This window comes from Fundulus heteroclitus, chromosome 3 (genome assembly GCF_011125445.2).
Source record: "Fundulus heteroclitus isolate FHET01 chromosome 3, MU-UCD_Fhet_4.1, whole genome shotgun sequence".
NCBI lineage: Eukaryota > Metazoa > Chordata > Actinopteri > Cyprinodontiformes > Fundulidae > Fundulus > Fundulus heteroclitus.
Window position 1 is genome coordinate 26,661,151 of NC_046363.1, and position 21,888 is coordinate 26,683,038.

At 42.9% G+C, this 21,888-nt stretch overlaps 1 protein-coding gene across 1 annotated transcript; it reads left to right on the top strand.

Annotated features, from left to right (window-relative positions):
* Positions 1–98: 98 nt before the first annotated feature.
* Positions 99–21,571, top strand: LOC105928494 (potassium/sodium hyperpolarization-activated cyclic nucleotide-gated channel 1). The gene is made up of 9 exons (XM_012865777.3): positions 99–2,215; positions 9,637–9,843; positions 10,008–10,221; positions 10,386–10,547; positions 12,699–12,917; positions 15,577–15,723; positions 15,813–16,053; positions 16,166–16,330; positions 16,783–21,571. The coding sequence occupies exons 1-9, from the start codon at positions 1,512–1,514 to the stop codon at positions 18,984–18,986; spliced, it is 4,263 nt and encodes a 1,420-aa protein (XP_012721231.2). The 5' UTR covers positions 99–1,511; the 3' UTR covers positions 18,987–21,571.
* Positions 21,572–21,888: the final 317 nt, after the last annotated feature.

Below are 21,888 nucleotides of genomic sequence, written 5' to 3' on the forward strand. Positions count from 1 at the left end.
CCCTCCTCGCCCTCAAGGCTCTCCCTTTTCTTTTTCTTTTTTTTTTCCAGCTCTAACCTAAGTTTCATCATAGCTCTCCGCATCAGCCGCTCCCCCGCTGCATTGTCTAGAAGGGATGACGCGCGACTCGTACCTGCGAGACATGCGTGCGTCTCGCGCCAGCCGGGGACGCGGCCTTGGGCGGACGGATGATGGGGATGCGGGTGCCATGGTAACAGGACGACTGGATCCGGACCTTTTTATGCAGATGCATTTATCTAGCGCTGATTCCAGCGCGCCTGTGTGGACGCGCAGGCTGTCGGAGTGAGAGAAGTGTGCTTAGCGGCTCCGCGAAGGACCTTCAGACGCTCAACAAGTAGTTTTTATCAATAATTGTGGCGGAGACTCTTGATTCTGTGGAGTTGCGAGGACAAAGCAGCTTTCCCCCCTTTTTTTCCAGCGTGATCCATGCTTTTATCTGTTCTCGGAAAAAAAGGACGCCGCCTGTTTTCTGGACACGATGTCATTGAAAGTCGGGTGAAGTGCTGGCGGGAACTGAAGCGGCTTCTACAAGCCTGAAATAACGCGAACCCCAGACCAAGTTGAACAATCTCCGCTCCTTCTGCGCTTCGGTCACGGGTGGCCCCCTTTTTTTCCCCAGCGCGCCTTCCATCATCATTTCTCCTCAGAGATAATGACAATGACTTCGTGTCGTGTACTCCGTGAAAGCGTGCGCTTTTTCGGGGGGCTGATTTGACTTCTGTGCGCCTCCCCCCCCTGACCGCCCCTTATTTTCCGTGTGCGTGTTGGTGGACGCGGTGTCAGGATGGATCGGTGCGCGTCGGACCGTGAGCGCCTATATTGGTCGATACTTTATGTGCAATAATGGTCCCTTTGCTGTGACTGAAGGTGTGCGTGTCCTTGTCATTTATCCTCGGATGGATGTTCCGACCCCAACATCCCTTACGTAATGACATGTGTGTTGGAGGGGAGAGAAAAAAAAAGGCTAAATTGGATGAGCAGTCTGGAGATATAGGCGACACCGACGGCCAATGAGCGACCTGGGTTCTTATCTACAGCGGCTCGGGAAGCCGGTGCCAATATGACCGGCGCTGGAGCGTTGAGGGCGGCTGTGGAGAGGAGAGGGAGGGCCGCGGGCGGAGAGCAACCTTTCAAGGACAAGGAAGGAGGAATGATGGAGAAACATCTGTGAGGACAAACGAGACAACTGAAGTGGGGAGGGTGAGAATGAAGCTGCTGCCGTGACAGTGGGCAGAGGGAAGAATTCATTCATCCGCGTGGGGCCATTTCAAAGGGCACAGAGGTAAGGATGGCCACAATACCGGAGAGTGGGCGGGAGTGTGAGGTGACAGCTCCAGGAGAATGATCGCGGGCAGAGACTACTCTTTTCCCATCGCCTTTCGTTTTAGAAAACTGACAGAGACACCTTCTACCTATGTAGAATCATCTAGACAGGGGATCACAGCCTACAGGTTTTAGTACCCCCCCCTCCCCCTTTCCCCTGAGTGGGGATGGATGGAGTGGCAGGAAGTGTGGGCACCCCTGGTAGCACTGGGGGATCTGGGGCTGACACCCTGCCCAGGCGAAGTGATGGAGAAGCAAAGCGGCGCAGTAAAGGAAGCCTGCCCTCCCCGGGCTACCGGCTGTCCCAGGCCTCGTTGGAGGGAGAAAGGGGATCCTTCTGCGCAGACAGCTCTACCATGGGTGGACGCGGCCGCCGCCCCTCCATCATGAGCTCTTCCCCCAGGGATAGCCTTTCCTTTCGTGCAGCGGGCACCCCGACCACCCCAGGGACCCTACCCATGGCACCAGCAGCAGCAGCATCCTCCTCCAGCTCTACACATCCTGCTCCACGCTCGGTGGGCTTCGCAACATCCCGTGCCACCCTAGCCTCCACTTCCTCCACCGGGACCGGCGTCATGGTGGTGGCCACTGGTGCGGAGACGACCACCACGGCCTGCAACACCACTGCGGCGGGGACCCCGGACATGGCGTGCCAGTCCGGGCTCGGCGGGTTCGGCATGGGCCTCGACGGCGAGGACTACAGCAACTCTAACCAGAGCACCTTCATCCAAAGACAGTTCGGTGCCATGCTTCAGCCAGGAGTCAACAAGTTCAGTCTCCGTATGTTCGGGTCCCACAAAGCTGTTGCCCTGGAGCAAGAGAGACTCAAATCGGCAGGAGCCTGGATCATACACCCCTACAGTGACTTCAGGTTTGGAGCCACACAGACACACTTAGCATGCTACTGGTAACCGAGTCTGGATGGTGAAACAAAGGGCACCTGTAGCACATTAAAGTCAGTTTCTTTTTGAGTAGACACAGACCAGAGGAGTAGAAATTGTGGTTCCTTTTAGAAAGGGCACTTAAAATATAAGGACTCCTGAGAAGAGGGAAGCACAAGATAGAAATCACAAATAAGACAACCTCAGGAAGACAACGGAAGCAGAGGACGGATAGAGGAGAGAGTGTGGCGAGAATAAATGAGAGGCTATTAAAGACAATGCAATAAATACTACATCGGTCAAAATAGGTGAGTCTTCCAGCCTTGTGATTACAGGAAAGAAAATTTCAACAGAGTAAAATCATAGAGCGGGTGAAAAATCAGGCAAATGGAACTGGATAGAACAAGTTTTGCAGAGATTTTTAGACAACAGTGTGTAAAAATGTAAATAGGTTTTCATTGTAAACTAAGCACAGTGCCCCCTGCAGGTAATTTTCTACTTTCATATAAATTAATTCTTACTTATGAGCAGTTATGCTCTTTGAAAAAGGTCATACGACTTTATTGCCAGGGCAGATGGCCAAATAAAAAAAGTTATCTTCATTTGCACCAAAACAAATAAATGTCCAGGCAGGACAAGGAGGAAAAATAGCCAATCCCCAATCTAAGCCATACAGACTTGTTCATTCAGTTAGTTTTTTTTTTTTAGAGGTCTGTCTGTGGGAGTGGCCGTGACTCGGGTTGTGCTTGGAGCAGAGGGAGAGGCTTTCCCAGGACACTAATCATCCAAGAACTGCTGCTGCTCAGGCGCTAAACAACCACTCACTGCATGACATATTTTTGGTCTTATGCAAATGGCAGACTCATTTTGAAATTGAACTAAATAACCCGATTCGGTTGCTTCTGTGACCATCCAATTTTCTAATTCAGGCAAGTGTCAGAAACAATTTGTGTGAAACATAGACAGTCTATCCTGCACACAAAAGGTAGATATTCATTGCCGGCGTTAATCCAGGCTCGTTTTTGGGGGGAGTTCTCCCTATAAAATCAAGAACTGTGCGGGGTGGACGGCAGAGGGAGCGCCATTTTTCTTAATCTCCAGACAGACTGCTGCAACAATGGATAACTTGATGCCCAAGGCTCCTGCCCCACTTTCAATCATCAGGCACACACAATTTTTCCGTATTGTGTGTCAATGCGATGATCGCCCCATGCTGTGAAAAAGGGGGCCGTCGTCTCAGGTGAAATGACGAATGAGGCTGGTGGGGAATGAAGCAGGGGTGAGATAAAGGGGTGTGGACGTGCTCATCATACACCTAAAGGTGCTGATAGTCCTGTTGCAGGACGACCGTTTAGGATTCCTGATTTATGCTTGTTGTTGTAAATTATGCAAGCTGGGTAATGCATTATGCATAATTCACTCGTATATCTTAAGTACCTGCAGTCTGGAGCGACACCTGAAGAAGATTTATGCAAGGGGAGAAAATTAAGTCTAAAACGGCCAAATCCGTATCGTCCTTGTGCACGGGTGTCTGTCAGGACATGTGTAGTAAAGTGTGTGCGTTTGAGAGTATCATTAGTCTGCTGATAAGCTCCTCTCTCGCCAGAGTGTGATATAAAGAGACAAACTCCTCCTGCTTCACTTATAAGAATATCTCAAGTGAATGAGAATTAACTCACATTAATGCACAGACATTATACAGATAATCGTCGGGCTTATTTGTCACTCCTCTTGCAGAGTGATGGGGTGGTAGTGACATCTGGACAGCTGCAAGCAGGGAGCCAATCACAGGGCACTCAGGAGACACCTGGCCTCAATAACCATAAAATTAGTGTTCAGTCTGACAACAGCTGAGCAGGTAGATGCAGGTCAGTGGTCGTCCAGCACCTGTTCACGTTCAGAGTAGGGAATGCTGATGAGGCAACGGAGACCGGCTTTGATTGCATTTGCAATTCCTATTTCCTCTGTGTAGTTCAAGTGAACACTACACAGAGGCACAGACACGTGCGAGCTTGCTCGCTCGCGTCGAACACTCAAGCCATAAAAAGTGGTCAGTGTGGAGATCAGAAATATCTGTGCAGGTTTTTTAGTTTGTACTACAGACAATGATAATAGAACAATGTTTTTTTTTGCTAAACGGAAATTTACAAGCTTTTATTTTAATATTTTTGTTTGGGAATCTGTGCGATTTCACTTTATATTTTATATGCGGAGCTTTGCAATACTGAAGCAAAGATTAGCATTAATAAGCATCAAACAGTGGTAAGTGCAAATTGTTTACCTGTCTTTTATATTTATATTGCAATAAGGTTGGAAAAAAATGTACAGGCCATAAACAGCTAAAGCAGAATAAAATAAATTTTAGTTAAAAGTTAAAGGTTCCAGGGGCGTCTCTGGCATGTTAAGTCTCCTGAAACCAGAAACCCAGCACCTATTAGCAGCAACTATTTTTTATTATGCATACAACCTGATTTTAAATGAAACAGATACATTAGCTTATACAAACACACTATAAATTCCATTTTATATAAGCTAAATGTAGTTTAATTTGTATACATAAAATTATAACTAAAGGCTCACTAACAATGTTAATTTATTGAACAGAAAAGATTCACTTCAATCCTTTAATGAGCCAGCAAGGCCAACCAACACTAGATGATTGCACACTTTCCAGGAGACCATAAATGTAACGTAGTCTTAGTCATTGTGTCCTTGGGCAAGACACTTCACCTTCTTTCTTTAGTCTTGATTGCCTGGCAGCTTCACATTTACCATCAAAAGATTAGCTTTTAGTCGTGCCCTGAATCAATTTACATGCTTAGACAATGGGGTTTGCTTGCCAATCAATCAATCAATCAATCAATCAATCAATACATCCATCCATTGAAATAATTTTTATAACACCTCTTTAATGGTTTCTGATAAGTTAAATTGAACAAAATACATTTTTTGCAGGCTGGCATTCATCATCCTTGTGAGAGAACGACCACTGATCTCAAGTAGACGTAGTAGCGCAGCTGGATCTTATTAAGGACTGTTTTCTTGCTGCTGTAAATACACTGCAATTACCTGCCACTGTTGCAAAGCTGCAACAGATAATGTGCATTACAATGTTCCTCTAACCAGTTGTTTGCATTAAAATGTGGGAAAAAAAACATTCAAGAAGACATGTTAGGATGACTTAATATGTTCAAGCATTATCCACTTAAATAAATTCTGAAAACGTGCAGTTTATTATTAGTCCGTGAAACAAAATGGTATTCGGGAACAACCAGTACATGACGTGTTTCACAGATTTATTTAGCTTTGATCAAAGTTAACGAGGTGTGAACTTGGGGTCAGGAATACAGCTCCATCGTTGCTACAGAAAGGCTTGTTTGTGTTGCTGTGAATAACCCCTGTGTTTATGCCAGTGATTATGAAGTGATGCATCTGTCAGTATAAATGACAAACTCTGAATGGAGAGTGTGAGTAGAGGCAGAAAGATGACTCATGCATGCTTAAGCTTCATCAGTCTTGGTGGTAGCCTCGCACCATGAGGTTATTAGACTGAATTAAGGCTCAATATCAATCGACCGCAGAGCTCCAGAGCATTTTTTTTTTTTCAGGGAGAAACGATACAGCGTTTGAGAAGAAGCGAGTCAAAGTGATGGATGAAGGGATTAGAAGAAAGGGAGACCGGGAGATGACAAGGTCCATCTCCAGATGATTGTATCGGCTCCTCTTTCATACTTTAATCACTTTTGACACTCGAAAGATGTGATTTATTTGCTGAATTTATAACAGAGAGCTAAAATACGTCACTAAAAAAATGTTCTCGAGCATGAAATGCAGACTGATGAGACTTCCCAGGATCACCGATCATTTTCCTTCATTTTGATCCTCACATTTTGTCCCATTTTACTTTCCAATTTAGTACAGGTCTCTTTTGTTGTTAAAGATTAAAAAAACGTTTTTTTTAAAAAAAAATCACAATAAGCAAGCATCCTCTACAATATAGCAAGACCATAATCTCAAACTAGAAATCTTGGTTGTTGTTTTTTTTTAAAGGAAAGAAAAGAAACAATTGTTTTTAGGAAATTCCCAGGAAATTCCCACATCTACAATGCCTACAAAAATGTCTCTGAGACTTTAAACATTACTTATACTTTCCTTTTTAAGAGAATCAGAGTGTCCAGGTTATTTTAAATAGTGAGTGAGTGTTTTATAAATCTGACCACAGCACTGAAACAGCTATTTTGAGTTTTTTTTAAATGGCCTCACTCCATCTTTCCTTACACCATGACCCGCTGTTATCCCGACTAGAGCTGCAGTCATCAAAGCATTGTCTCGGTTCAGATTCAGCATTACTAACGGGAGTTTCTCGGTTCAGTGAGGATAATAGTTCTCCTTTCAGCTCATGTCACCTGTGGGATTCCTCAAAGGCGAGTTCTAGGTCCACTGCTCTTTAATTTGTTCATGCTACATTTAGAGACTATTTTTAGAAAGCCCAACATTTTAGTGTTCCTCTAGATTTACAGGTCTTGGGGTGACGCAACACTCAAAATAATTGTCACGAAACAGAGACAGGTGGACCCAGTATTCAACCAGACAAGCAGAGGTTAGGTGAAAGAACATTTATTTACAAAAAGCAAAGCCAAAACGGGGATCAAGACAAAAACGGGAAGACTGCATCCAATAACCCAAAAATAACAAAAAGCAGTCACTGACAAAACTATTAACAAAAACAGGGGACAGGCTAACTTAGAAATCCAGAGACAAACAGGGTCAGATAAACAGGCAAAGAAAGCTGGACTAGACTCACCATTTGGCACCAAAAAACAAACAATGATGTGGCAGATTGCAGGGGGCAGAGGCAGGTATAACTAAGGGAGTGATCAGGTGAATGGAGTGAAACTAATTACTGACATGGGTGGAGCTAATCGGGAACAGGGAAGTGATTGGGAGTAAACTGAAGCCGATTGGATGGTGACTGGTGAAGGGGAGTGACAGGAAGACAAAAGAATGCTGGCAGGTGAACTGAACTTAGACTGGTGACAGAATTGATTACATAAAAGATTCACTAAACCAAAACAGAACTTAAACTAATCCAGAACCAAACTCACCATAAAGACCAAACAGAACATAAGCAAATAATAAAAACCCAAATCATGACAGAAATCATGTGTTTGTGTTGACCAGGTCTGCTTTCCTCTCTCAGCAGCTGGTTTAGGGTGTCCACACATTCAGCAGAGCATTCATTCACTCAATGGGGAAAACTGAAGAACAAATTAATGGTATAAGTCACCAGAATCAGAATGAGCTTTATTGCCAAGTAGTATTTTACATGTATGAGGAATTTGCTTTGGTGATAAGGTGTTACACATATACAAACATAGAGCTGATAAAATATACAGGTAAAAATAATGCAACTATTAGCAGAGGAAGAACAATGCAGATATTTACATGTGCATTATTGTGGGTTTGTGTCGTGCACTGCAAAAATAGAACTAAAAATAAGTACAATTTTCATGAGATGAGTGTATTTGCCCTTGATTTGAGCAGGTAAATTAGATTATTTGCCAATGGAATAAGATTTATGCACGTAAAATAGGAAACATTCATCTCTATCATCTTATTTCAAGTGCAGTATATCTAATTATCTTATTTTAGGGGTAGAAATACTCATTCCATTGGCAAATAATCTCAATAAAATCTTTTTGTCAGCCGTCTGCCTTGAATGACGACACACCGTCCTCTGCTCTAATGCTATACATATATATTTCTAAGTTAAAGAAAAAAGTAGCTCTCTAAATGTATAATGGTTTGTTTTTTTCATGTAGAGGAATTTTGATTCAGATGGTCTCCCTGTGTGTTTATGTAAGTTGCGCTGTCAGCACATTTTAACGTCATATATCGTCTTCTTTTGACTTTTCCCTTTCAGGGGTCGCCACAGTGAGTCGTCTGTCTCCATCTGACTGTCTTCTGCATTTTCTTCTCTCACACCAACTACCTTCATGTCTTCTTTCTCTCCATCCATAAACCTCCTCTTTAGTCTTCCTCTAGGTCTCCTACCTGGCAGTTCCTGCCTCAGCATCCTTCTACCTCGCCTCTCTAGCTGTCCCTCTTGATCCTATCCATCCTCATCAGATTGTAACATCATTAATGCCAATGACAATGTAGCTGTGATAGGTTTTATTATCATCTAGTAGATAAATACGTTGTATGTATTTTACTACTGTAATTAACCAGCCTGTGGATTTGTTTAGCCAGAATGTGTGAATAAAATCTAAACGATTGCCTGCAAGCAGCCCTTCTGACATGTGAATGCAGGAAAAGCAGAGGTATTACTAAAAATATCCAAGTCCCAGCAGGTTACAAAACAGCACACAAGCTTCAATACAGTTTCATTTCAACTGTTTTATTTTATATTTATGTTAAAACATTGACCGAAATATTCAGTCTAGGTACCATTGAACTAAATCCTACTGATTTTTCACTGTGCTGTCGGTGCAGATTGTCTCACAGAGTGAGACAGAGCGAGATCAGATACGAGTCGCATTCAGCACCAAATATAAAAGCGGTTTAAATCTGACCCCCCCCCCCCCCCCAAAAAAAAAAAATCTGATTTGGGTCACATTTGCCTGCAGTGAATGGGGGCTGGCTTACGAACAGTAAAGTCACATTTATTTTTGAGCAGCCATCACACGGCCCTGATCTCGGTCCCACAGAGAATTTGTGAGCAGAGGTGAAAAAGTGTGTGGGACTGAGGAGGTCCACAAACCTGACTGAGTTTCACCTGTTCTGTCTGGAGGAATGGGCAAATTCTCCAGCAAACCACTGTAAAAAGCTTGTAGGATACATAATATTTGCTTCTGCTCATACAACATAAAGGCAATCTTACCAAATGGCCTACAGAAGAAATTTTAATAAAGTAAAGAAAATAAATGTCTAGAAAAATCTTGCGTTTACCAAACATAGACAGTGAGGAAAAGAGTTTTTTTTCTGTCGTTTTTGTACAGATGTCTGGTTTCAGCTGTTTGTTGACATGAGCTTGTATCACTCACAATAGTGACGTCCTCAACAATTAGCAACTCCCACAGGGTTTTCAGCCTCAGGCTAGAGCGAGCTCAGCTAAGCTGCGACATCCTTCCCAGATCACATTATGAATGACTGTCATAATAATTGTAATAAGATACTGCAAACATCACCAGTCCATAAAAGAAAAATTATAAATGCATACGGAGTAATTAAAGAGCTTTTTCACCATGCAGTAGCTACGCAATCAATAAGCACAGTTTATACTATGAAACCTGCTTCAGCTGGTTGATATAGGGCCAAGAGGGCACCATCCTGTCAGCGAAGGAAATACCATTAGGAAAGTTTTCATGTCCTTCATCTTTATGTTTACGTTTGTGGGTTTCCATTGCAGGTTTTACTGGGACCTGTTGATGCTACTGTTGATGATGGGTAACCTAATCATCCTGCCCGTGGGCATCACGTTCTTTCGGGACGAGAACACGGCTTCATGGATCATCTTTAACGTGGTCTCCGACACTCTCTTCATGGTTGATCTGGTTCTAAACTTCAGGACCGGCATCATGAAGGAGGACAGCACAGAGATACTGCTTGACCCAAGGTCAGTGGGAGCACATTTTTTCTGTTTGTTAAATAGAATACCAGTAGACCAAACCTCCTTAATCTGTTCAAACTCGTTTGTATGCGTGAGGGTAAAGGCGATTCAGCACCGCTTTGCTCAGGTTCCACAAAGCTACCCTTGCCTCCCATCTTCCTCTAACGCAGGGCAATCCGGCAGAAATATCTGAAGACCTGGTTCCTGGTGGACTTTCTGTCATCCATCCCTGTGGACTACATCTTCCTGATGGTGGACAGTCTGGACTCGGAAGTCTACAGGACGGCTCGGGCGCTGCGTATAGTCCGCTTCACCAAAATCCTCAGCCTGCTCCGGCTGCTGCGCCTTTCCAGGCTCATCCGCTACATCCACCAGTGGGAGGAGGTGAGTGGCAGACCAGGTAAAGATGCTTTAGGCCCAATTAACTTCTTATGAAAGCTTGATTTGATAATTGTGGCATGTTGTGTGTTTATTTTAACCTGGATATATGTTGGAAATTATTATTATGGCAAGCTGTTAATCCATCCTATTCTTAATTGTTCTCCCAGATCTTTCACATGACCTATGATCTTGCCAGCGCCATGGTAAGGATTGTAAACCTGATTGGTATGATGCTGCTTTTGTGCCACTGGGACGGCTGTCTCCAGTTCCTGGTCCCCATGCTACAGGACTTCCCTTCTGACTGCTGGGTTTCCAAGAACCTGATGGTGGTGAGTCTCCACCCAGGTCTTATGCCCGGCAGATTAACCTGGTTAACTTCATGAGAAAAAAAACATGGAGGTCCAGGTCGAACTCAATGAATGACACAAAGAGCTACAGAGCCTGAACCTGCAACCTTGTAGGATTATATGTGACAGAACAACACAAGCTAATGCAATACTTGTGAATTAGAAGAAAAATCATAGATTAAAATATGTTTACTACCATGATAAAAAAATGAGAATATAAAGCATTTGTATTCAGTCCCCTTGAGTCAATACTTTACTGTAACTACACCTGCAAGTTTTGGGGTATATTTTACCAACTTTGCACATCTACAGACTGAAATTTTGCTAGATAGTACCAGCTCAGTCAGATTTGATTGAGAACATGTGCAAACATCAATTTTCAATTTTGGACTTTGCAGAGGCCATTCTAATAATTCAATTTAATGAATGTATATAGCACAAATTCACAACACATGTCATCTCAAGGCACTTTCTAAAGTCAATCATCCAGACTGCTTGGATGAAAAGTTTTCAATCTAAGGAAACACATCGAGTCACAGACTTGTACCATTCACTCTTCCTAGATGAGCATGGTCATGCTTTGATCTAAACTGTTCCATTATAGCTTTGCCTGTATGTTTAGGAGATGGGCACCAGCACCCCTCGGTACCCCACAAGGGATAGTGGTGTTTGAAAATGGATGGATGGATGTTTAGGGTTGTCGTCCTGCAGGGAGGAAACTTCAGCCACCATTTTGGCTGCATCCCAAACTGAAAACAGGACCTGTCATGGCTTTTCTTTAATGATGCTTTATTCCTTGCCACTTTTCTTTACAAGCCAGATTTTTGGAGAGCATAATCAGTAATTATCCACTCAACATATTCTGCCACCTGAGTTGTGGACCTCTGCAGCATCGTTGTTACGGTGAACCTCTCGGCTGTTTCTCTGATTATGCTGTCTTTGCCCATCCTGTCAGTTTAGGTGGACAACCGTGTCTTGAAGGGTTTGCAGTTGTGCCCTACTTGCCCTGAACAGTGCTCTTTGAGATATTCAAAAGCACGGGATATTGTAACCTAAATCTGAGGAAAAACATCCTCACATGTATCTCTCTGTTGTGTTCCCAAGTCTTCATGATGGTGTTTGTTTTTTAATGTTCTCTAACAACCCTCGTAGGTCTTCGAGGAAGTGCTGTCTAACTCTATTTACTACCTAGGTGACTTCTGAAGACAATTGGTTGTAATGATTTTCCTTTAGGGGCATCACATTGATAAAATGTATGTCACACTTTTAGATTTTTAATTGAGAACCATGCATCATTTAATTCCCACTTGACTTTTATGCACTATTTTGTGTTGTTCTTGCACACTGAAATGTCTTTTTGGCTGCAAAGTGACAAAATGTGGAAAACTTCAGCATGAATACATTCACATGTGTACTGCTTCGGAGCGTGTTTGATCAGTGTGCAAAATATTTGTTTGAGATGAAAGCAGAGGAGCTGGTGTGTATACAGTGCAGCTCTTTATCAGATATGGCACAGTTTCCTCTTTATCTCCGCTAATTGGCTCATGCAGCAGCACATCCTGCTGGAATAAGATCGACTATAATCTTTAGAAAGACAGAAAAGAAAACAAGAAGGACTGTTTAATTAAAAAAAAAATCTCAGCAGAGATCAGGTAGATGCGTCGGTGCACACAAACATCGGAAAGCCACAGGCGTGCAGGCTTGCTGCAGTCGATTCGTGATTGTGTGAACAGCTGACTCATGTCTCAGTGGTTGCCATGAGTAAAGGTTGCTAAGCAGACTGATGTTAGGATTCTCCCCAGAGAAAGTCCACACATCCTCTGGACCATTAACGTCGCTTTATAATTGGACTGACACAGGAGGCGCACACACACACGTGTAGAAGCAACTCTTTGTAGTCCATTTTTATGTCCCTGAGGATTACATGTCGTGCAGCTGCTTCATTTTCCTTCTTTGTTAATCAGAGAAGGGATTTTTTATTGGCTTTACTACTGTTATGGTCTCTGCCAGGTTTTCTGAGGTGAAAAGAAAAGAGATTCTTCTGAATCGGGACCAAATTGAAAGGGTTTTACTGTACGGATTCTATAATGTGATAAACTTGTTGTTGTCTTTGTGTGTCTCCCTTCATCACAGAACGACACATGGGGTGTGCAATACTCCTACGCTCTGTTCAAAGCCATGAGCCACATGTTGTGTATCGGGTATGGCGCCCAGGCTCCTGAGGGGATGACTGATGTGTGGCTCACCATGCTCAGTATGATCGTCGGTGCCACCTGCTACGCCATGTTTATCGGCCACGCCACCGCCCTCATACAGTCGCTGGACTCGTCACGGCGACAGTATCAGGAGAAGGTGAAACATGACTGTCATCCGTCTGCCGCTACACACCTCTTTAAATATTCATTGAACATATTTGGCATGATCTGCTCAATCGGTTTGTCTGTAACTGACTCTGAAAAGGCTGTCCTCTGTTGTTTTATTTACCTAACCCTGACCCTGATGGTGAGGAAGTTAGATTTAGCTAATTTTGTGCTTCAAAAATCTATTAAATTCTTTAAATTGGAAAAAGTCAATGATATGAAAGTTTGCCTTTTTCAAAATTTTACTTATTTAAACATTATTATTTTTGGCTGCTTTTCTGTTTCCTGTCTGTTAGAAGAACCATTTTTAACAAAAAAATTAGTATAAATCTTTTTCTAAAAACTCTTTTTATTTTTATTCTCTTAGTATTTCTCTTTAATGATTACATTTACTGTAAAAAGCAGCATATCCATGTAGTTTTTTTATACCTCAGGGAAAACTTGTAGTCTGATAATTTCTGGAAATATACTGCTTTTAGAATGTAATTGTTTTAAAATTTGTGAATGTAAACTAAGTAAATTCATAATCTACTTACTTCTGTCTAAATTTCACAGTTGGCTATAAATTATTTAGACAGATGGCCAAAAACTAGCAAATTCAGACTGATTAGGCTTCAATAAAAAGCTGTTGCAGACCAGTAACAATGTTATTTTATTTCCTTGCTTGCAATGCAAGTGGTGCTTTAATATGTCTTAAACTCAATTACCCATGATGTGCTTTTTTGAATCTGGCAAATTTTATGTTGTATTTTGTTGATAATACCCTTAATATGTCCGGGTTGTGGTGGACAGACCAGGATGCAGACCAAAGCTCAGGAGTCGCATGCTGAGTAAAGTGATAATGTATTAAAGGCAACAGGCTTACAGGATAACAGAAGCAGTAACACAGGGATATAACCAGAACAGGGTAGCATGGAAGGATGAGGACAGAGGACCTGACAATGTGTGACACTGAGTGACTGAACTTAAAAGGGAAGATATGGAGAGAAACAATAGGTGGGTGATAAGGCACGGGTTAACTGAGTGATACAACCAGGCTGCAGGAAAGGAGGAGAAAGGAACTGGCAGGTGCTGGGAATGAACAGAATCTAACAGGGAACAAGATAAAGAGCCAGGCATGGGGAATAATCTTACTACAGTAAGAAGGAACAGAACAAAAAGTAACAGAAACTGCATCAGAATATAATTAACCTAAACCTCGAACAGAAGACTAAACAGGTAACACAGATGAGGATCCAGGGATGGACAATACAAAAGTACACAAGAACAGTCATAATAAAAATAGGCAAAAATATGACTTTTTCTATGCTTCCTAAATGAATAAATGACAATTTCTACTTCTGTGCAGCAGCAATAATGATATAAACGGTTACCATTGGCTTAGAAATGCATTCCTCCTCCCTCTAAGCCAGGGGTCACAAACATGGTGTCAGTGGGCACCAAGTAACCTCCCAGGACCATATGTGGTACCCACAAGCTTGTTAAAAAAATAGCACAACCCTTCAGTGAGCTGTATGTAAATTGCTATTTTATTTAGCTGCTCTTCCTTTTTATCATACCTGTGTTTAGATAGATTTAGAAATGACAAAAGCATTAAAGACATATTCATATTACTTCATATGACACGTAGGACACAGTACCAATCAAGTAGTTTCAAAAAGGTTGGTCCCTGCTCCAAACTAATCAAAGTTTTAGCTAAATTAAGTTATTATGGTAACTTAGACGGTTAATCTGTTAATTATATGCTGAATAAGTATTATTTAACCTCTTGAGGACACTCAGAGACTTTAAAAAAGAGCATTAAACTTTCAGCCTAAGATGGTCAGGCGATCAGATCAGACAAACAGAAATAGGATTCTGTGACATCAAACAAGCAACAAAATACTCTTTCTAGTGTACACTGTAGATTTTACACCTTAAATGCATATAAACAACACACATACGTCTTGTATGTGACAGGAAGATGATGTATAGCAAGTAATTTCTCCAAAATTAAACACATTTTTAGACTGGCCAACATACACCAACATGGCAAGCTAAGAATCACTGTGACAGCAGCATAACTGGTCTACATCTCTTCTCCTTTTAAATCCTTTTTTATGGTACCCCATCTTTGTAATCCATTCTTCGGATTTGTTCAACTCTGTTTTATTCAGTTATGGTTTATTTGTACTTTCCACATTATGTAGAACACTATTCAAAAGTGTTTCAGATTTAATTCTGTTGGGTAATGCCAAATTTAGTCAGTGCCATCTCAGTTACTTTTCAACTAGGTTTAACAAGTACTAATCCTTTCTGTAATTTTTTTTCTTTCACTATCTATTGTTCCCAGCTCCTGTTTTATTTTCCTAATGTACCGTCTGAGCATTACAGTTTGGCTTTATCAGTTTACAAAAACAGAGTCTTCCTGTAAATCTTCTTCTTTTAGCCTCTAATTATGAGATTCTGCAATTTCATCTATAACCTTTGTGTTCTGCCCCTGAACTTCACGTAAAGCAATGAACTCACAATGCCAAGGTGTGGTGCTTTGTTGTTAAATTAGAGAGGCCATATAATGGACTTTTGTTGGACCTATGGACAAACTGCATCAGAGAAAATATAAGGAAAATTATCTCTCAAAGTGGATGTTTTATGTGCTTTTGTTATTGCAGTACAAGCAAGTGGAGCAGTACATGTCCTTCCACAAGCTTCCTGCCGATCTGCGACAAAAGATCCACGAGTATTACGAGCATCGCTTCCAGGGTAAAATGTTCGATGAGGAGAACATTCTGGGAGAGCTCAGTGAGCCACTGAAAGAGGTGATGAATTCATAAACGCCCACTTTGCTTGTTCCTGACCTCCAGCACATTGTGTTGACTTTTATTTTGTCCTCCTTATTTCTATTTAGGACATAGTCAGCTTCAATTGCCGGAGCCTGGTGGCAAACATGCCGCTGTTTGCCAACGCTGATCCCAACTTTGTGACAGCTGTGTTGACCAAGCTCCGGTTCGAGGTGTTCCAGCCATCAGACTTCATCATACGTGAAGGAACGATGGGGCGTAAGATGTACTTCATCCAGCACGGACGAGTCAGTGTGCTGACCAGAGGCAACAAGGAAACCAAACTCAGTGATGGGTCCTACTTTGGGGGTGAGAACGTTTCTGTTTTTTCGTGAGCCAAAACGTCTCGTACGACATGAAATGTTATTATTTCAGCTGTCTCCTGAATCCACTTTGATGCTTGCGTTACTTTCTTCCTCAGAGATCTGCTTGCTTACTCGTGGACGAAGAACAGCCAGCGTCCGCGCAGACACATATTGCCGTTTGTACTCTCTCAGTGTGGACAGCTTTAACGAGGTTCTGGAAGAACACCCGATGATGCGGCGAGCCTTTGAAACTGTCGCTGTTGACCGTTTGGACCGTATTGGTAATTTCTGGATTTTTCCAAATATTTAATGTGCAGCTTTTTGCGATTTCCCAGTTAGTCATGACTATTACAAATAAAGAAATGATTTACCCGGCTTCTTGAATTCCCCCGGCCTCTTCTTCAAGATTGTCATCAGATGGAGTGAAAAGTGAATATTTTGAATCATAATTTTAGGCAATTTGTGAAATCATGAAGATCAGAACATTCTTGAGGTTTAAACCTAAACTTTATTTCCCATAAAACACATTTTCCCCTTTAAAAATATATTGACTGTGTTGGTGAAAATGGAGATTTTATACCTTGCAACACTTAGAATACCAGTTACATGCAAGGCTAGCCTACGGTCTCAACATTTGTTGCGTGGCAACAAATGTTACTTGTTCTCTCCTCTTACAATAAAGAGAGGAAAAACAAACTGAATCTGTGAATTTTATTCTTTTACTCCTCTACAGGCAGGAAGAACTCCATGCTCCTGCGAAAGTCATCCCAAGGCGGTTCTATTGGGGGCAGTATTGGACGTGGTGGAGGCCGGGGTGGAGGTGCTCCCGGAGCTGGCCTTGCAGCGAGTGGTCTGGGCTCCTGTGACAGCATACTGGTGCAACAGATTGTGAAGCATGACAGCATGCCAGCCATGCAGGACACCATCGCGGCAGCTGCAGCAGAAAGAAGCGGAATGATCGGAGGGAATGGCACGGTGTCCCCTCGTCCCCGCCCCGTCATCTGGGCACCACTGGTCCATGCTCCCCTGCAGACGGCAGCTGCGACCAGCAATGTAGCCATCGCTCTTATGCAGCAGCAGCAACAGCAGCAGCTCCAGCAGCTGCAGCAGCACGCTCTCGGAGGGGGTTTCTTTCTGCCCTCTCCGATGATTTCTCCTTCTCCATCGTCCACCTTTCCTCTTTCTCAACCCCGTGCTCCTGTGCTGCAGCCCCTTCGCCCTTCTGTCAGCTCTCTTATTGGGATGATGACAATGGGAGGAATGAGTGGTTTGTCCCCAAGAGGATTTCCACTCTCACCCTCAACTATGGGACCCCCCGGTGGGGTAACATCTCCTCCAGTTGCTAAAACACCACCCGCTTCTTCTGTACCAACTTCTGTCCAGCAAGGGCGGACTGTTATCTATGGCCCCCGTTTTCAGGCAGATCACCCCTCAATGACAGCGGGGTCACTTGTGACACCAGGCCCAGGTTCACCACTGCACAAGGTACCACCCACCAACCCACCTGCCCCTTTCAGTGGCCCATCAGATGGAATCAGCTGTCAACAGGGAGCCAAAGAGGCTCTTCTACGTCATGGGGTAAACAGCTATCAGGGTCTGCCAGCATTGGGGAGACTAACCCAGGAGGCCAGATTACTGTCAGCCTCACAACCCACTCTTCCTCACCGCTCCTGGGCCGCTGTCCAGCCTCATCCTCCTCTCCATCGGAAGGCCTCTGGTGGGAATTTGTTGGCGACACCTTTCCTGGCAGGACAGTTGGCAAGAGGTGGCAGTGCAGGCATGCTGACCAATAATCCTCCACTACAGCTGGTGACAAACATACCATTGACTGCAAAAGTACAGGCCACAGCTCCTATTCAGCCAGCCATGCCACAGGCAATCCCTGCAAACAATGCCTCCGTACCCACACCCATAGCTGCACACATCCCCTCTACACCTTTATTGCCATCTTCTTCCCCTCCAAAGCAGACCTCCCTCTCCTCCGCCACCCCGTCACCTGCACCTTCATCTCCTATGCCTATACTTACCCAGACACCTCGTCCAAAGCCCATCCCTTCGACATTGTCCTGCTGCTCCTCCCCACCCTCAGCAAGTCCATTCTCCACACCCCGTCCCAAACCGGTTCCTACACCTTCCCCCCGCTCCTCCTCTCCCTCTCCGTCCTCCACACCTCCTTCATCGGCTGTCTCTACGCCGGTTCCTCTGTCTCAACCTTACGGGCCCAGATCTTCACTTACATCCTCATCTCCCCCATCCTCTGTGCTCTCCTCTTCTCCACCACATCCCCAGAGCCCCAGAGGCAAAGCCTCCAACACACCCCCTTCTGCCTCTCCGCTGTCTGGCCATAGCCCTACCCTCACGCCAACTGTGTCACCAATACCAACTCCCACTCAGACAACCCGCACCCGACCCTCTACTCCTACCAAAACATTAACTCCTACATCTTCCCCATCGTCTTCTGGACCCTCCTTTAGTAAATCTCAGAGCACCGCACCTTGCCTGCAACCCTCTGTCTCTGGCTCACCCAGGGGTTCTGCCTCAACCAAGACCCCAAAACAGGCCTCCCCTAACCCCGTCCAATCTTCAACACCAACCTTAACACCTCCAACAAAAGTCACTTTCTCGGTTCATCCTGTAAAGCAAACATCTCCTATCCTTTCTCGCAGTCCCACGTCAAGCTCGAGCCACACCACCCCTTCAACAGCATCATCCTCAGCAACCCCATGTTCTGTCCAGAGCTCCTCAAATACTTCTACCACGTCATCTACCACCACAACATCTCATCAAGAAACTTCCACCACTGCAGCCAGCCAGACAGCGCACATACCCACCTCTGCCAACTCCACCTCGCCAAAAGGGGGGAAGAAGGACCCCCAGCTGGCAGTCACCAGAACAGACTCGGAGGGACTAAGGCACAAACTACCCTCGAACATGTGAGAGGAGGAAAAATATTTCATGTGACTTTTTATGCTGCAGCCAGTGCTAAACAGCAGAGTCATGGATGTACAGACTTGAGTCAACCATGCCACCAGGTAGCCCATGATCTCACATGGATAGACCTTACATGTTGAATTTACTCTAGGATGTTGTCTTAGAATATCAGGTCTTCACGTCGCGCTCAGCCAAGCCATCGACTGAGGAGAAAGACTTCAAGGAAACGTCGAGTTGGTCTTACTTGCTAAGAAGAGAGTCTACTGAACATTCAAATGTATACCATGCGTATCTGTGTTTGTGATTGTTGGAGCAAGCAGGTGAGCTGAAGTGGATATATGCTGCACTATATTTACACAAAGTGGTTGGGAGTAGGCATGGGCAGGTTACCAGTATCAAAGTCCCCCGAGGTTTTAATCATGCAGTTTTTATAGGTTGAAGTTCTTCTAATGAGAGACAACAGAAACAGCAGGAGATTTACTCTATGGTAACAAAGGGTATCACAGTGATGCCCCTCCCCCACATGTTGCTACTCACCACTGATCAGCTGGCTGAAAGGAGTCTCGTACACTTTTTTTTATCAATTTAGACAAAAGTCCAGCTATTTGGAAAAAGTCTTGTTATTCATGACATGGAAATTAAAGAAGCAACACCTTGAAGTAACTGTTTTATAACAGCAAGTTTATGTGCTAAAAGCCAACCAGATTGTCCAATTATTTAATCATTAATGTATCATACAAACAGTCAGGACCATCATTATTCATACCCCTGGCAGATTTAGATGTGAGGCTATGTCTTGATTTTATCAACATGTTTATTCTGACTGGGGTAGTGTTAAAGTTTTGTAGCTACCCAGGCAGAATCCTTGGTAGTTAAAGATTATGGGTGTTGGCAAAGAGGCTTTCCAACCTTAAAAGACTTTGAGCTCATTGCAAGCGTTGAATCAATTTTACCACTGGAAACATAAAAAGTTGATCAGCAATCACAAGAAGTGTTTGATAGCTGGAAATCCAATAAAGGCTGCTTCATTCATTTTTTTTAGAAGGGTATAAATTATTTCCAATATGGCGTTTTTGTTAAAATGTAAATAAAAGCAGAAATTGATATTTTTCAATGATGATACCCCTTGTAAGTTGTCTTTTAATCTTTTGGAAGATGCTTGTCAAGTTTCCTATCAAAAACAAACTTCTTGGTTGAAGGAAAGTAACCTTAAATCTAAATCTGCTAGGGGAATATAATTTTGAGGTTAACTGTGTGTTTATGGAGAAAAATGGCTAGAATATATAATATTCCGTTCATTTAGGTTTACTTCACAAGTACCAATAATGTAATGTTTTTAAATATCTTTACTTGTGTTCTTCAAAAATAAATATACCACCATATAAATGCTATACACAATATCTTATATTATTTTAACAAAAGTAGGAATAAACAAATGCTTTTCAGATTTAAATAAAAGCAATTAGGCAATTTTGCTTAAACTTTTTGTATCAATACTATTCTACAACAAAAACATGCTATTTTTACTTTGTTATAGTACTATGAGAATCTCATACCAGCCCATGCCTAGTCGGGAGGGTTAAAATCAAGAATAATAGCAATATTAGTTGATAGTTCAACTCACTGATAACAAGAAGTTACCTTGGCAAGGATTGTAAACGTGAGAACATAATCATCGTATTGATGTTGGGATGAAAGGTCACTGTGATGTCGAAATGCAGGCAATAGAGCAGACACTTCCTGGTTTCCAGCTCCAACTCCCTCTTGCTTCCCATTCTTCACCAAAGTGTAAGATTTTCATATCAGAATAAAAAAAAAACAATTACAATAAAACACGCTGTAAAGTTGATACTCATATGAATTTGAATAATTAGGAGCAGTACCTTGGTAGTTTTGTTGTCCCTGGTGTGTGTGTGGTGTTTAGTTTTTGAACAATACAAGATCCTGAGCTCTACATGTTCACTCTGACAGCTTCTGTAAAACTGTGCTTTTTCTATGTGCGTGACATACAACGCTGCTCTGCTGTGCACCGTGGCTCACATGATTTCGTTTCACCCAGCTTCCAGTCGTGTAGCTTCCTCACCTGTCGGCCTCCTTGTCTTTCATCTTCTGTCTGTCTAGCTGCCTTTCATCCGATTTTACAGCTCTGGTTGCTAACCGCTCCTTTGACGCTTGCAGACTCCCTCTCGGTTTTTCCTCTCAGTTTGCCTAACACTTTGCTAGCTGCTGCCGCCGTCATGTTCAGTTGACGGTGTCCTCCTTATGTTGCCATGTGAGACTGTTTCAGCGCCATTTCCAGTGATGTTTGATGTTTTCTGTGGGTAGCAACAAGAAATTTCGATCTTGACCCTTAATACCATGTTGCCTAGACTATACATGTATATAAATATTTAAGGACCAAATGTTTTATTTTTATTTATCACAGCTTTAGCGTTTGAAAAGAAAAAGTAGCAAATGAGGCGGTCAAAATGAAAATGTTGCGTGTGGCACTAAGGATGGTGGCAATGTGTGGAGAGATGATGATGACCATGTTGAGGAGAAGTTGATGCTGATGTACATCTGGATGTAAGAATAAAATGGATTTAGTATCAGCTTGTGCCCGGCCATATGCTCATTTGTATGCTTAGTGCAGTGGTGTACAAAGGTTTTGCCATGTGGGCTAAAATCAAGTGGAAAGTGCCCATAAGCTACAAAAAACATTTTTATGACATACTCAGAATATTTTTTTTTACCTCCTCATCAATAAACTAAGCATGCAATATTTTTGTAAAACAAATGAAGTATTAATTTTTGTGGAAAAGGAAACTATAAATAATTGTAGATCCAAAGCATAAAAAGCCTTTTGTGGGTTTGCTTCATTATGTAATCCTCTCATTTTGGTCACTTATTGAAAACATTTGTATTTTAC